General features: G+C 37.4%; 1 protein-coding gene across 1 annotated transcript; it reads left to right on the top strand.

Annotated features, from left to right (window-relative positions):
- Nucleotides 1–1,291: 1,291 nt before the first annotated feature.
- LOC144448405 (sulfotransferase 1A1-like) lies at nucleotides 1,292–11,240 on the top strand. Its single transcript, XM_078138639.1, has 6 exons — nucleotides 1,292–1,561; nucleotides 7,471–7,700; nucleotides 8,158–8,284; nucleotides 8,784–8,878; nucleotides 9,162–9,333; nucleotides 10,012–11,240. Exons 1-6 carry the CDS (start codon nucleotides 1,381–1,383, stop codon nucleotides 10,122–10,124), a joined length of 918 nt encoding a protein of 305 aa, XP_077994765.1. The 5' UTR covers nucleotides 1,292–1,380; the 3' UTR covers nucleotides 10,125–11,240.
- The last annotated feature ends 2,685 nt before the right edge of the window (nucleotides 11,241–13,925 follow it).

Raw genomic sequence — 13,925 nt, 5'->3', positions numbered from 1 at the left:
TAACCCGACCGACCCGATTTGCGTAGTCGCCACGAATATAGAAACTCTTCATACACAGACACACAGTAACAAAGAAGAAACAACAACTTGAGCACACATACATACATACATACATACACACACACACACACACACACACACACAACACACACTGGCTGGCAGATAGACAGACATCCATACCAACATACCTACCTACCTACCTACCTACATACATACATACATACATACATACATACATACATACATACATACACACACACACACTAACACTGGCTGGCAGATAGACAGACATACATACATACATACATACATACATACATACATACATACATACATACATACATACACACACACACACACTGGCTGGCAGATAGACATACATACATACATACATACATACATACATACATACAGACAGACAGACAGACAGACAGACAGACAGACAGACAGACAGACAGACAGACATACATACATACATACATACATACATACATACATACATACATACATACGAACACACACATACACACACACTGGCTGGCAGATAGACATACATACATACATACATACATACATACATACATACATACATACATACATACATACATACATACATACATGCACACACACTGACAGACAGACGGAAGGACAGACAGACAGACACGTACTTGTAGTGTTTTCACAGCATTTTCACTCGCTACGTTCATGAAAGTACATTCACAGATAACACCGCAAGCACTCGTGACCAAGTACGCCACACTTGCACTCACGCGTCCAGTGGGTTCTGTCATATACAATTGTACATGCATAGAAGAAAAATTACCATCAGGTGTACTTAGTCTACAGTTGACAGAGATTAATTAATTAATTGATTGATTGATTGATTGATTAATTAATTAATATATTGTAGTTCGGTCACCCCCCCCCCCCCCCCCCCCCATCGTCCCCCTCCCAACAGCCAGGCGGAGGTGGATGTTTTAGGTAGATTTTTTCTAACAATTAAAAAGACCCTACGGTTTGTTATCATACTTATGTACATTTGTACGCCCCTTCATGACCACACGCTGGTCGAGGTGTGGTAAAATACTACTAATATATACTTTGTCAGATTTGATTGAAATCCTGACCTGTTTGTATCACTTTTACATTTTGAATAAAATCACTAGGTTCACGTCACCAATTCAACTGAGCGGGAAATTTTTTATTGTTCATTTGTAAATGGGTCACTTCAAGTGAAGACTATAAAAATCCACTGGTCTCATACATTTGACCCATTAGAGAAAAAGACGCTGTTGTGCAGGTAGTTAAAATCACTCGTCGGCGCACCCACTTGTACTGTACACACACTCGACTAACAAGTTTTCCTATCATCTGCGCAAAATGTCTAAATCAGCCACGAAGTGCTCCGAGACTTTAGAGCCTCCGTTCTCAAAGACGTACTATTACCAAGGCAGAAAAGACAGATTAATGCCGACATGTATGAATGGAGACAGCATCGATGCTCTCAAAGACTTCGAAGTCAGAGATGACGACGTGTTTGTGATTACCTGGGCAAAGGCAGGTGAGTGGGCTACGTGTACGGTGTTTAGTCAAGCAGCTATTTACAATGTAAAGGTTATTTGGTTACAGAGAATATGCCATATACCATTCAACGTTCGTTAAAGCGCCTAGCTTATTTTACCAGTACTTTTGTAGTTCCACTTTTTCTGCTGTACGTTTATTTGTACGAGTGTGTGTGTATGTATGTATGTATGTATGTATGTATGTATGTATGTATGTATGTATGTATGTATGTATGTGTGTGTGTGTGTGTGTGTATGTGTGTGTGTGCGCGCAAGTGTGTAACCATTTCACGTTAAAAATCTGAACAACTACATTTATATCTGCTCATGACGCCTTGGTCTCATGTTTGTATCATGATCACCTACATTGTATAATCACCTGTAAATAGTTCTCTGATGTTAATCTCGTTTAACACTTTTCTGCCAAAAGTTTTTGACCTAAATTCTAGTTTGATCTAAATTTGTTGAAGTATTTGAGCTCAATTTTAAAACGGAATCACAAAAAAAAACCCATCTGTATCGATGAAACCGTGTAAAGTTGGCATAAAGTGACAACGTTTATATTTCTCTCATGCACCGTACTGACGGGGTGTCAAAGGTCAAATATATAGACCGTGTATTGAAAGTGTAATTCATGCAGAAAGTATGTACATCTTGCGTGGTCTCATCATAAAAAATGTCCTAAGTACACATATCATATATCTTAGCCGTTACACCTGTACTATATGACTTTCATTGAGGTCAAAGGTCAACTCTACTCAGATATGCATATCTAGTGTGTGAAGTGTTTTTTATTTGTCTGCAGACAACCCATTGCCATACTATAGTTACTATCACTCTCACTCATCCCAAGCTCCGATTAACAACTTAAATTTGATACATTTTAGTGTAGTTATGTTCACCTGCAGCAAATGTGTTGATTCTAGTATATTTTATGTAACTTTGTTCACCTGCAGCAAAGCTCTTTCGTAAATCATGTAAATGTCTGCCCGAGGACAGTTTTATTCGTCTAGTTACGAGCTGGGTTTAGCCCAAGACACGCAAGTATGTATTTTGACAACTGCGCACCACTCTTCAAGTTACAAGGAACAATACAGTAAAAATTTAGTTTTCTTATTGACAGGTGTAACATTTTGCTAAAAGACCACGTCTAATCATAGACTCTCCACCCGTGTGTCTATTGTCTTATTGGACGTCGGTAGAGACCGTGACAGACAGACAGGCAGGCAGACAGACAGACAGACAGACAGACAGACAGTCAGGCTTCATGAGGCATGAACATACACTGTATATACTACTATGGTACAATGTGTGTCTGTTTCTCTTTGTTATTGTGGTTTGACTTCATGACATGACCTTCACCTGAGAAAACTGCAGAGAAACTGTGCTTTGTTAATGTTTAGACGTGGCCTTTACCACACAATAAACGGTGTTTTTTTGTCATACCGAAAGAAAATATCTAAACAAAATTAGTCGCAAACTCCATATATTAATTACTAGGTATCCCCGATAGCTTACCGTCACTGTATTTAGGGGTATAACACCACAGTGTGAATCAAGATCTTATTTACCAATTATCTGTACATGTACATAACCTCTGCTATGGACCAAGATGTAGTTTGGTAGATTCCCTCGTGTAGAGGGGCCGGACATCTCAACCGAAAGTTCGGAAATCCGCTTTTCGAAATTTCGCAAAAGAAATATTAAACCTTTTGAGAGAGAAACATGAAACAAACTAAATTTTTAAAATAGAGGAGTCAATAACATGAAGTATGCAGTTGACTTGACATAAAAAAATCAAATTTTTGAAGGCGCTTTCTGTCATATTATAGGAAGGATAAATATACAGACTTTTTACAGTGATTTGAAGTTCTTTGTCAAACAACACGTCAATTTATACACGAATAAACAACCTTGACCTTGCTTCAATTAAATTAAAGGGTGTAAACAAGGACAGAACAAATGACAAGTCAAAATATGATTGAGTTTGTAACATATACAATAGAAGCCACTGTAACTGAAACAGAACTTTGTTTGTGCTTCAACATAAATTTTACTAGCATTGTGATCTTAATCACCTGGCTCTACAAAAAATTGATTACAATTGTTACATTTTAATCTTTTTTGAGGACACCTGTCCAACGCAATGGAAATGTAACAATGTTCCACCAGAAGATACAATGTAACAGTAGCCGAAACGTTCGAAAGATTATTGTCGAATCAACAGTTTTCAATTTCAGGTTAATCGTTTTCTATGGTGTCAATCTTCATAATCGATCTCATCATTGTCATTGTGTACATTAGCTATTCATTTTTAACTGGTCAGCTTCATTTTTTCAGTGTTAGTAGATTTGTTTTACTCAGACAAGTGGTGTGAGACATCTTATCCCTTCCACCATTCAATGCACCAAACAAAGTGCTCTAAAATTTATCACCACGGTTTTATCAAAGCGTTTGTGTAAACATTTTTCTTGTGTAACCAAGCGAGTCGTACCCTCAACTTACCTGTAGAATTCACTCCTTGCAAACGAATGAGTCGAAATAAATGTTTTATTCGTGATCATGAAAGGTATGCTATGTATTTGGTGCCACGGTACACATGGTACTATCTAAGCTGACATAAACCTACGATGTTTCATTTTACGCCGACTGTCAAAATTACAGGTAGCTCGACCATATAATATTTTCGTCGTACTTTGTGAGGCCAGACTTGACAACTTTCACTTAGTACTCATGGCGCCTTTTTCATCGTGTACTGGCGTAAAAATAACCCACAGTGGGTTATTTTTCTCTGATCTTTAACATTGTGTTGGTGTTATGTGAATGTTAATATGACTGGTCAATGTGGTCTTTAGACTCGAATCTTCTCGGCAGTTGTTACTGGCTTCTACCCAGGCACACAACGACTTTATGTATGTATGTATGTATGTATGTATGTATGTATGTATGTATGTATGTATGTATGTATGTATGTATGTATGTATGTATGTTCATTTGGTGACTTGTGATTTGAGTTTATCCCTGGGATTGGATCATAGTTAAACGATATAAATTATGCATGTATAAGTCGATTAATTTAATTCATCTTTTCGACCCATCTCTGGAAACTGGACGTACGACAGGCAGCAGTCAGGATCTATTTCCATCACACCGCCGTCTGTTCTAGTGTGTTCACAACCCTCCTAATATTGTGGTTTGTACACCGCCCCTCCCCAAGATAAGAATTTGTAAACAGTTTGTACACAGCCCTCCTGTAAGTATAGTTTGTACACACGTTCTTCGACTATTCCCTATTATCCGACACACACACACACACGAAATGCGACATGTGAAATGAGCTTCGTAGTGATTATCTTACATCATGATTGTTGATTTATGGTCAAAATTACAATTTAAGAAAAAAATATCACCATAGTTCTCACACTAAAACACACACCGACATTTTGATACATGATTGTGTTGCTGATCGTTCAAAATGTTATGAGCCGCCTGTTGTTAGGATTTTAATAAGTAGCCATAAACAGAAAAAATGGAAAGAGTTTCTGTAGCCAGGTAACTGACATCATTGTCGCAAACTAAGCAATTTGTTTAACTTTAATACCATGAGGGAAAGTTTTACTGTTGCCGTACCGTAGTAAGGGCAAGTGGCTTTTACGAGGCTGTCATGTACTATACAAAGTTAAATTCTCAAGCAGCACAAGCTACAGGAATGACCTGGTGTACTATGGCACAGTCTCTACACCTCAATGCACAGTTTCTTTGTTGTTTTCTAAAACGAGGGGACGAAAATAGTCCGAATAGCAAGTAAACGCCACGCACGTGAGTAACGCCCTCGTGGAATGGTTTACGACCACAATTTGTCAAAGGTCTCCAAGGATAGGTAGTGATGAGTATTCAATAGATGGCGACTGAAAAGACTACGACCTTTCACCAATATATGTTTGCAAATTAAATCCATTATTTTATTTCACTATATTAGCTTCAGAACGTAAAAGATATATAAACTGTATCACTCACGATGATTAGTTGGATTGTCTAATTGGGATCTCTAAAACTCTCAGTAGTCTGTCTGTCTGTCTGTCTGTCTGTCTGTCTGTCTGTCTGTCTGTCTGTCTGTCTGTCTGTCTGTCTGTCTGTCTGTCTGTCTGTCTGTCTGCCTGTCTGTCTGTCTGTCTGTCTGTCTGTCTGCCTGTCTGCCTGCCTGTCTGTCTGTCTGTCTGTCTGTCTGTCTGTCTGTCTGTCCGTCCCTCCGTCCCTCCGTCCGTCCCTCCGTCCGTCCGTCCGACCGACCGTCCGTCCGTCCGTCCGTCCGTCTGTCTGTCTGTCTGTCTGTCTGTCTGTCTGTCTGTCTGTCTGTCTGTCTGCCTGCCTGTCTGTCTGTCTGTCTGTCTGTCTGTCTGTCTGTCTGTGTTCACAATCATATGGATATTTTTGCAAGGCATGGTAATTGTTTGGATCCTGACAACATATTGTATAATCACGTGACAGTTGGTCAATCAAAAATGTCGAATAGTTGTACTGTAAAAGCTAGGCTAAGTATGGTGTGATGCGTGATTGATTGAAAGTGCTAATAATTAAAGAGAATATACTTGAACACCAATGGTATTTTTTTAAAGCTTTCATTCGACTGAGAATCAGGTCGGCAGTTTTTTTAGTGCAATGCTTTCATGTTTTTTCATTTCAGATATCCCAATGCATACTATATATATAAATATTCCATCCCTCCTATCAGTACGTACTGTTGTTAACCATCGATTTTTACTTTCGTTAAATTCGTAGTTTTCAAGTTGAAACCCAGAAACCTTATTAGCCATATCCTGGGCTTGATTTTCATTTTTAAACATTTAATTGATAAATAGGGACTAACAGTTGACGATTTCGTAGCTTTCATTTGTACTTCTCTTCATTTCTGTTGAGATTGTTTTTAGAACTAGAAAATACTTCTTATTACAACTTTTTTCGTTGAACTGTTGCATCTCGATGTGAATGACCCGCGTGCCTAAGCAAGCATTTGTATTTGTTAAGGCAATTGTATTTGTTAAGGCAATTGTCAAAAATGACGCAATTCAATCGTAGTTGTAATTAAGCCATGGTAAGAGAGACATACAGTGGTACAACTATGTCGGCAACTCGGTGGTGGCAGTCCCTGGATGGGTGGCTACCCAGCTTGTTAGTGAAATTTCAAATGTACTCCTTTCCCGGGATATTTCAATGAAAAACACCCCATTTTGTTTAGTGAATCTGGGAGAATATCACTGCATGCACCCCCTTCCCCATTTCCGAAATCCTGGAGGTTTTACCTTTAAGGGCACGTAATCCATACACTGCACGTACACTGTTTGCCCTAATGTTTGAATAGACCTTTGTCACCGGGCCGTCGTCGGGAGGTTTCTTCCGAGAGAGAGAAAAGAAAAAGGGCATCCTAATCCTATTCTCAGAGGGTGATCTGAAAAAGTATCCCTTTTTACGATTCCACGAACCTAGATGGCCGACGAAAACACCCCCTTTTCCGTGAAATTTCTAACAACTGAGACTGATACCACCGGGGTCGGCAACTCGTGCTTTTTTTGTGTGTGTATTTAAAGTACCCATCCGTTGTTATATATTTGTGAACTCAAAATTTTGAGACGTTGTGGAAAGATTTCGATGATAAAAATCCATGCCACATGTCTCGAGAATCTTTGAAACTTTCCGTCTTTCGGCATATTTTGAAGTTTTTAAACGTATCTGCTGTGCGTGAATGACAGTGTGCCGAAACACACTGAAATCGCAATCACATGTTTTGGGGAGAAACCCATTGTAAACTAAAAATAATACTAGTATATATACTGATGTTAGCATACATTAACGATGATTGTGTAATAATTATGAACACATGTTTGAAATGTGTTATTGTTTTCCTTGGCAGGGACCACTTTCATTCTGGAAATAGTGGACGCTATTCTACACAGAGGCGATGTCGACACGGTCAAGCATAAAAAGATGGAGGACAAAATCAACCTAATTGAGTTAGGTCCGGCACCAGGAATTGAAGTAGGGACATATAAGAAAGTTTCTACCTGGCCATCACCTCGTCAAATACAAACTCATCTGTTTCCAGACATGATGCCACCACAGGTCTTCACCAAGAAACCGAAGGTATGAAAGATGGAAAAAAAGAAAAGAAATGCAATTTTGCTTGTTTGGTGGCGCCCTTTCTCTGGTTTGCACCGTCCCTCGTCACCAAGTCAGACATTGCAAAAGGGGTACATACAGGAATGCACCAATTTGACCTTAATTATGATTTGAATATGAAAATTATCACGCTCTTGGCAGCATAATAAATTTGTATGATTTTACGCAGAACTATGTTATTTGATATTATTTATTTGTAATTGTGATATATTTTAATTTGTATTGAATTAGTAACAAACAAATAATAGTCTCAGAGACGTTGGAAACAGCTAAGCACTGTTTCACGTGACAATTCACAGTAATATGATCTCGAGAAAACACGTGGCTAAAGTTTCAGTTCGATAGAAACATGACGAAATGAGAGCACGGCAACTAAAGAAATATGAAAGATTGATTGCAAATATTCTCTTTTCGTTGGCAGATGATTTGGGTGTCCAGAAATCCCCGAGACTGCGCAGTGTCTCTTCTTAACTGGCACGGGACTGTAAAGTTCCTTGACCCTTGTGAGTGGGATCACTTCGTTGATAGATTCATGGACGACGGACAGGGTAAGATTGCAAATACATACACATGACTATAACAGGAACCGCTCACCAATCAAACTACCAGCCAACCCGTACAACCAAACGGCCAACCAAGCAACCAACCAGCCAACCAAGCAACCAACCAACCAAACCAATCCATCGACCCAATTAACCAGCACACTCACCCACCAACAAACCTAAACGCCCACCCTTTCAACTAAACCAATAAAGTATCCCCGAAATAACTAACTAACCAACCAACCAACCAACCAACCAACCAACCAACCAACCAACAAAACCAAATCAACAAACCATAGACCTTGAAGAGAGACAAACGAACCAACGAACCAATCCATCCATCCATCCATCCATCTAAACGCCAACCAGTAGATAGGGAAGTAGGCCAAATATCACTATTAAGTTTCATGGCCACAAGTTGCAACTCAACCATTTTCTCTAATAACAAATAACACTTAAACAAACAGACATTAACTTTCTTTTCCTTTTCTTGTCTCATTTTCAGTGGTTTACGGTAACTGGTACGAGCACACTGCAGAATGGGAGAAATACAAATGCCAGGATAACTTTCTTCATTTGAAATTTGAAGATATCAAAAAGGTACTTCCATTAATGATATTCATATATATATGTTATATAATACTAATAAAACATGTTTTTATTTTTGCTACCATTTATTTTGCACCGCATGAAACTATCATTTTGAAGAATTTTTTTTAACCCATTCATTATCAGAATTGTTCGATTTTTGTGCGACTTTCAAGTACAGAAGAAGTCAAGGTCATCAAGGATTTATTGGAATCTTATTGACCAAAATGTGGTCACGTGATGGGCGCTTGACAATGCATCATGGGTAATCATGTTGTCTCACATTGCTCTGCAGGACCGAGCTGGAACTACTGATCTAGTTGCCAAGTTTCTGGGCGTTAAACTGACACCGGAACAACGTCAGAAGGTTATTGATCACACTGATTTTAAGAACATGAAAGAAATGATGAAGACGATTGAACAGAGGGACGTCTTTTTACGTGAGGAAAGACACTGGCAGCGTAAAGGTAATATTACTGTCTCACCTATGCTACAACATACAAACTTGCACTCAACTCGATTGAGGTGAAAGCTAGGTGCCCCATAGACTACATTCTGTCTGCAATTAACAGATTCACTTCTCTTCTTCTCTTCCTTGCTTGCTGAAGAAATTACAATGTATATATTTAGACGCAATATTTCAGCAGTTCGGATTTATAATTTCTATATCCAGATTATTCTTTCGTACTTCTGAAGGTACAACGGCACTGGTTATATAAACCTAGTTTCGTTTGGGGGGGGGGGGGGGCATCGTCACTCGCAGAGGTGGGGGTACGACAGGGGATGGGGGCGCGTAAGTCAAAATGTGAGCTCTTTCTCGTATTATGGGTACGTATTCTGTAGTAATCTTGAAGTGTAAAGTAATAATGTATATACTTCAATACATCTCAACGCACCGACCTAGTTATGTATTTAGTTTGTAAATAGACACAGGAATTTCTCTCCTTCGTCTATGTCGACAAAATCAGCCTACAGATATAGACTGGATAAAGTACTAGTACATGTACTTCAATAGACTGTAGGAGCTATACAATACTGGATAGCTTTTTTTTCACTTTAAAATACTGATAAATACTTCAAGTGCCATAGAGTAGCAAGGAGATTAAAAGTACGGATTTGTAACTATTTGTTTTTCCCATTCCCAGGTGTTGTTGGTGATTGGAAAGCTTGGTTCACTGTTGCACAGAATGAGGCGTTTGAAGAATACGAACAGAAGAACTGCAAGAAATTCGGAGTTGATTTTAAGAAATTTTACTAGCAACCGAATAAAATATCAATGATTAAAAAACAAGGCATGATGACAAGTAGGAATACATTCATTGAAATGTGATTAATTTTGTGATAATTAACAAAATCATAAAGTGTTTAATTAGGTGGACTTATTGTAACGTACAATATTACTCACAAATAAACCGTGGAAACTGTTGGTTGATACTTTGCTCCAACCTGTTCTCAGTTTAAAATCGATAACAAAATCTGTGGTTACTGCACACGTTTCATTTAAAACAAAATAATGACCTCCAACGTTCTGTAATTATTTCAAAAGGACCAAATTGAAGTTTTCATAGTTTGAGAGAATTGAAAAAATTTTGAATATGAGGGAAATTTACCTCAGGTGAAATGAAGTAGTCCAGTGTGTAACTGTGGTCCACTTTTCAACAGCACATATGTACACAATACAAAATGGCAACCTTTATTCTGAAAGGTAACTAGGCAAAACAAGAAATAAAGTTGGTTCAGCGTCAAAAAAGGGCCAAGTTTTGGGGATTAAAAATTTGTTTTTGTTATTGTCTAAAATTGACAGGTTTTCAGATAAACTGATGACCTTTCATAAACTGATGACCTTTCAGATATAGTTTGCAGACTGTTTCTTATCCAATCTCACCAAAAAGTGTCTACTGTGAAGACTGATAACATAGGGAAAATACTATAAGTTAAATTTGACTATGGCCTTTTTCACAAAACGGGATTTTTATCATTTTCCCATTTTTTGTCACCACTTCATATCAGAATATCCGTGTCTACTAAACTTCTCTGATAACATCTCTCTATCATATATATACTTCACAATTAAACCCGTTTTTGTAGTTGGAATACCAGAGAACTACCTATAAGAACCATTAGTAATCAATATGAAAATGTATTGTCAAAGTGAGTATAACTACTGACAAAAATAAGTGGGAAAATCACGTGATAAAAAGGGCGGCAAATTACTTGAACAAGTACAAATGTTACGGGAAAGGTGATGGTGAGGGGAATATAATTGAAATAAAATTACCAATCATTTCTGTTTATCCCGTGCGGTGAAAGTGTACCCTGATTTTCTATGATTTGAAGTTCTAATTTTTTCCTTGTTTTGTCAAATCTGCAGTAAATCAATGAAATAAAAGTGATTGATATTATTCGATTGATTGAAATGATGTGCGTTTAAAGTGTCTTTGATAGTGTACAAATGTTCTTTGAGTCATATCGTTTCTCCAATATATATAATTTGGTGACATTTGGTACATGTGATGGCATATGTGAGATTGAAAATGTTGCAGGTGAATCGGCCGTGGATGTCATTTACTAGTCACGTGATTGGTGATTTAGCTATTGTTGGTTTTCATCATATGTGGATAGACTTTACATTGATATATATTCTTCATTAATAACGTAAACAAACAAAGGTGTGATATTATTTTAGGACTTGTTAATGCACGGTCATGAAGGTATACTATTCAAATCCAAAGTTATCCTGTCAATGTCGCCCTCTCGTGATAAACAAAGAAGGTTATGCTAGGACATCGATCGGGTGATTCTAGTGTCGTACTCAGCCCCCGAATGTGCTATTCACACACCGGTAGACGTTCTCATATCTCTCATCCAACCATCAAACAGCCATGTGAGTCCAAGTCAAAAACGTATATTTATATATATATATATATATATGCAACTTAACTGGAACGCACATGAATTATATTCATTAAGACAAAAAAACACAACAAGTATGTCCAGACTAACAACGTCAAGTTTATTATGAACCAAAATAGTAATACAGAACAGTAATTTGGTACTTTGGGAAATTTATATACTCTATAAACTCAGTTTCTTTTCATCGCATTAAACATATACTCGTCATTCGCTATACTACTCCCAATTCGTATAACATTTACAAACAACATTTATCGATCTAAACAGACGGGCTTGCCAGTGCAGTTTGGTTGGACAATGAAAGTAGAGAAGTCGGCTACGAAATTTTAAGGCTACTCGTTCCCCTAACGCCCAAGGTACAGCATCCAGTAAGTCTCCTGACTAAAGAAATCTTTGGGGAAGCTACCTAATTTATAAAACTAAAACCCACCCGAAATCAGGCGTCTTTTGTTTCGAGGTCCTACTCCGTATTTTGGAATAGCACGAACGTTTACTTCGTTTTACTTATCTAAATGTCTGGGATCTCATTTCTGTAGGAAATGTCAGAAAATAACATAATGCTAAATACTAGGAATGGGAAAATATGTCTGTCTGTCTGTCTGTCTGTCTGTCTGTCTGTCTGTCTGTCTGTCTGTCTGTCTGTCAACCCGTCTGTATTTAGTTATTTTAGTTCGATGGAAACGTAGGCAGAATGTAATGTTTACATTACACTTTTCGTTTAGGCCAACAGGCAGTGCTCTCACTGAGTTGAACTTTCTACGTAAAGAACAGGCGAGAACTGATCATATCAAAGGATTTATGGGCAGCCAAGAGTATTTTTTGTCATATTTGTTCCCAGAGTTGTTGAGGTAGCATACAAGAAATGACATAGAAATGTAGGAGAGGACAAACTAATGTGTTAAGTCACTTATAGAACCAGAGAAATATATTACTGATTTACCAGAGAAATATATTACTGATTTACCAGAGAAATACCTTATTTCAACTATAGCACGTATTAGATCAACTGGCATGTGTGAAAGGAAGGCGAATATAGATGTAAATGAAAGGATATGTAAATATTGGAACAAAATGGAAGAATATGACGAGTTTTATTTCATTCTGGCATGCTTCTTCTCTGCGGAAATTCGAACACAAGATATTCACCTCAGCCACCAAGAAAACAGAACTTATCACACATTCACAAATATCATGAAATCAAACGACAACAAATATATGAAACCAATTTTACGTACAATAGCCACAAATAAAGGGAGTATAACATGGTACTGAAACATTGGTCTTGTGTTGTTGTTGTTGTTGTTGTTGTTGTTGTTGTTGTTGTTTATATATGACGTCAGCCTGACATCCGTATCAGACGAATATTGAACAATCGTTTCATTGAAGATCCTTCGCCAAAGAAAAAGTAAACTCTAAAATTTTACGTAATATTCGGTTGTTTATTTGTCCACAGAGATACAATGATATGGTATCTAACATTTCGTCAGCTCGCGGAAATGCAACGATATAAAACAAACCCACAAAAAGTAAAGCATATGCATTCTAATGATAAAACAAACAGGACTTCTATCACAACTTTTAACGAGCTTGATGTTATGTAAAAAACCAGACATACTAAATGTGATATAGATGAATTCAAAACAATTATTGTCTTTTAATGATTCCCGATATGGAAATCTAAATACGGATAATAAACTTAGGAGCATCTGGAATTATGAAATATTAGACCTTTTTATTTCTATGAACAAATAAAACCAGACAGTGATGAATGATGCAATCAAATGTTAGAATTTACTTTTTCACTAAGTGTATGATTTATAACAGTTTAAGATTGGTGATTCTCTGTTAAAGGCTAGTTATGTAGTACGCATGCCCAAATAAAATGCATTGTGTTCTGTTTACAAACATGATGTATTATGTCGTGATCATCATAGGCTATTTTCACAATCAATGCTTCACTTGTATTACGCTTGAGGAAAATTGAAAGCTCAGGCAAACTATTCTCGCAAACCAGAATATACAAGAAATATGTATATGTTTATGTATGTATGTATGTATGTATGTATGTGCATGTATGTGTGTGTATGCATGTATGTATGTATGTATGTATGTATGTATGTGTGTGTATGTATGTATGTATGTATGT

The sequence above is a fragment of the Glandiceps talaboti genome, chromosome 17 (genome assembly GCF_964340395.1).
Source record: "Glandiceps talaboti chromosome 17, keGlaTala1.1, whole genome shotgun sequence".
NCBI lineage: Eukaryota > Metazoa > Hemichordata > Enteropneusta > Spengelidae > Glandiceps > Glandiceps talaboti.
The sequence above is the reverse complement of the archived record's forward strand: the minus strand, read 5'-3'. Positions and strand labels throughout refer to the sequence as shown.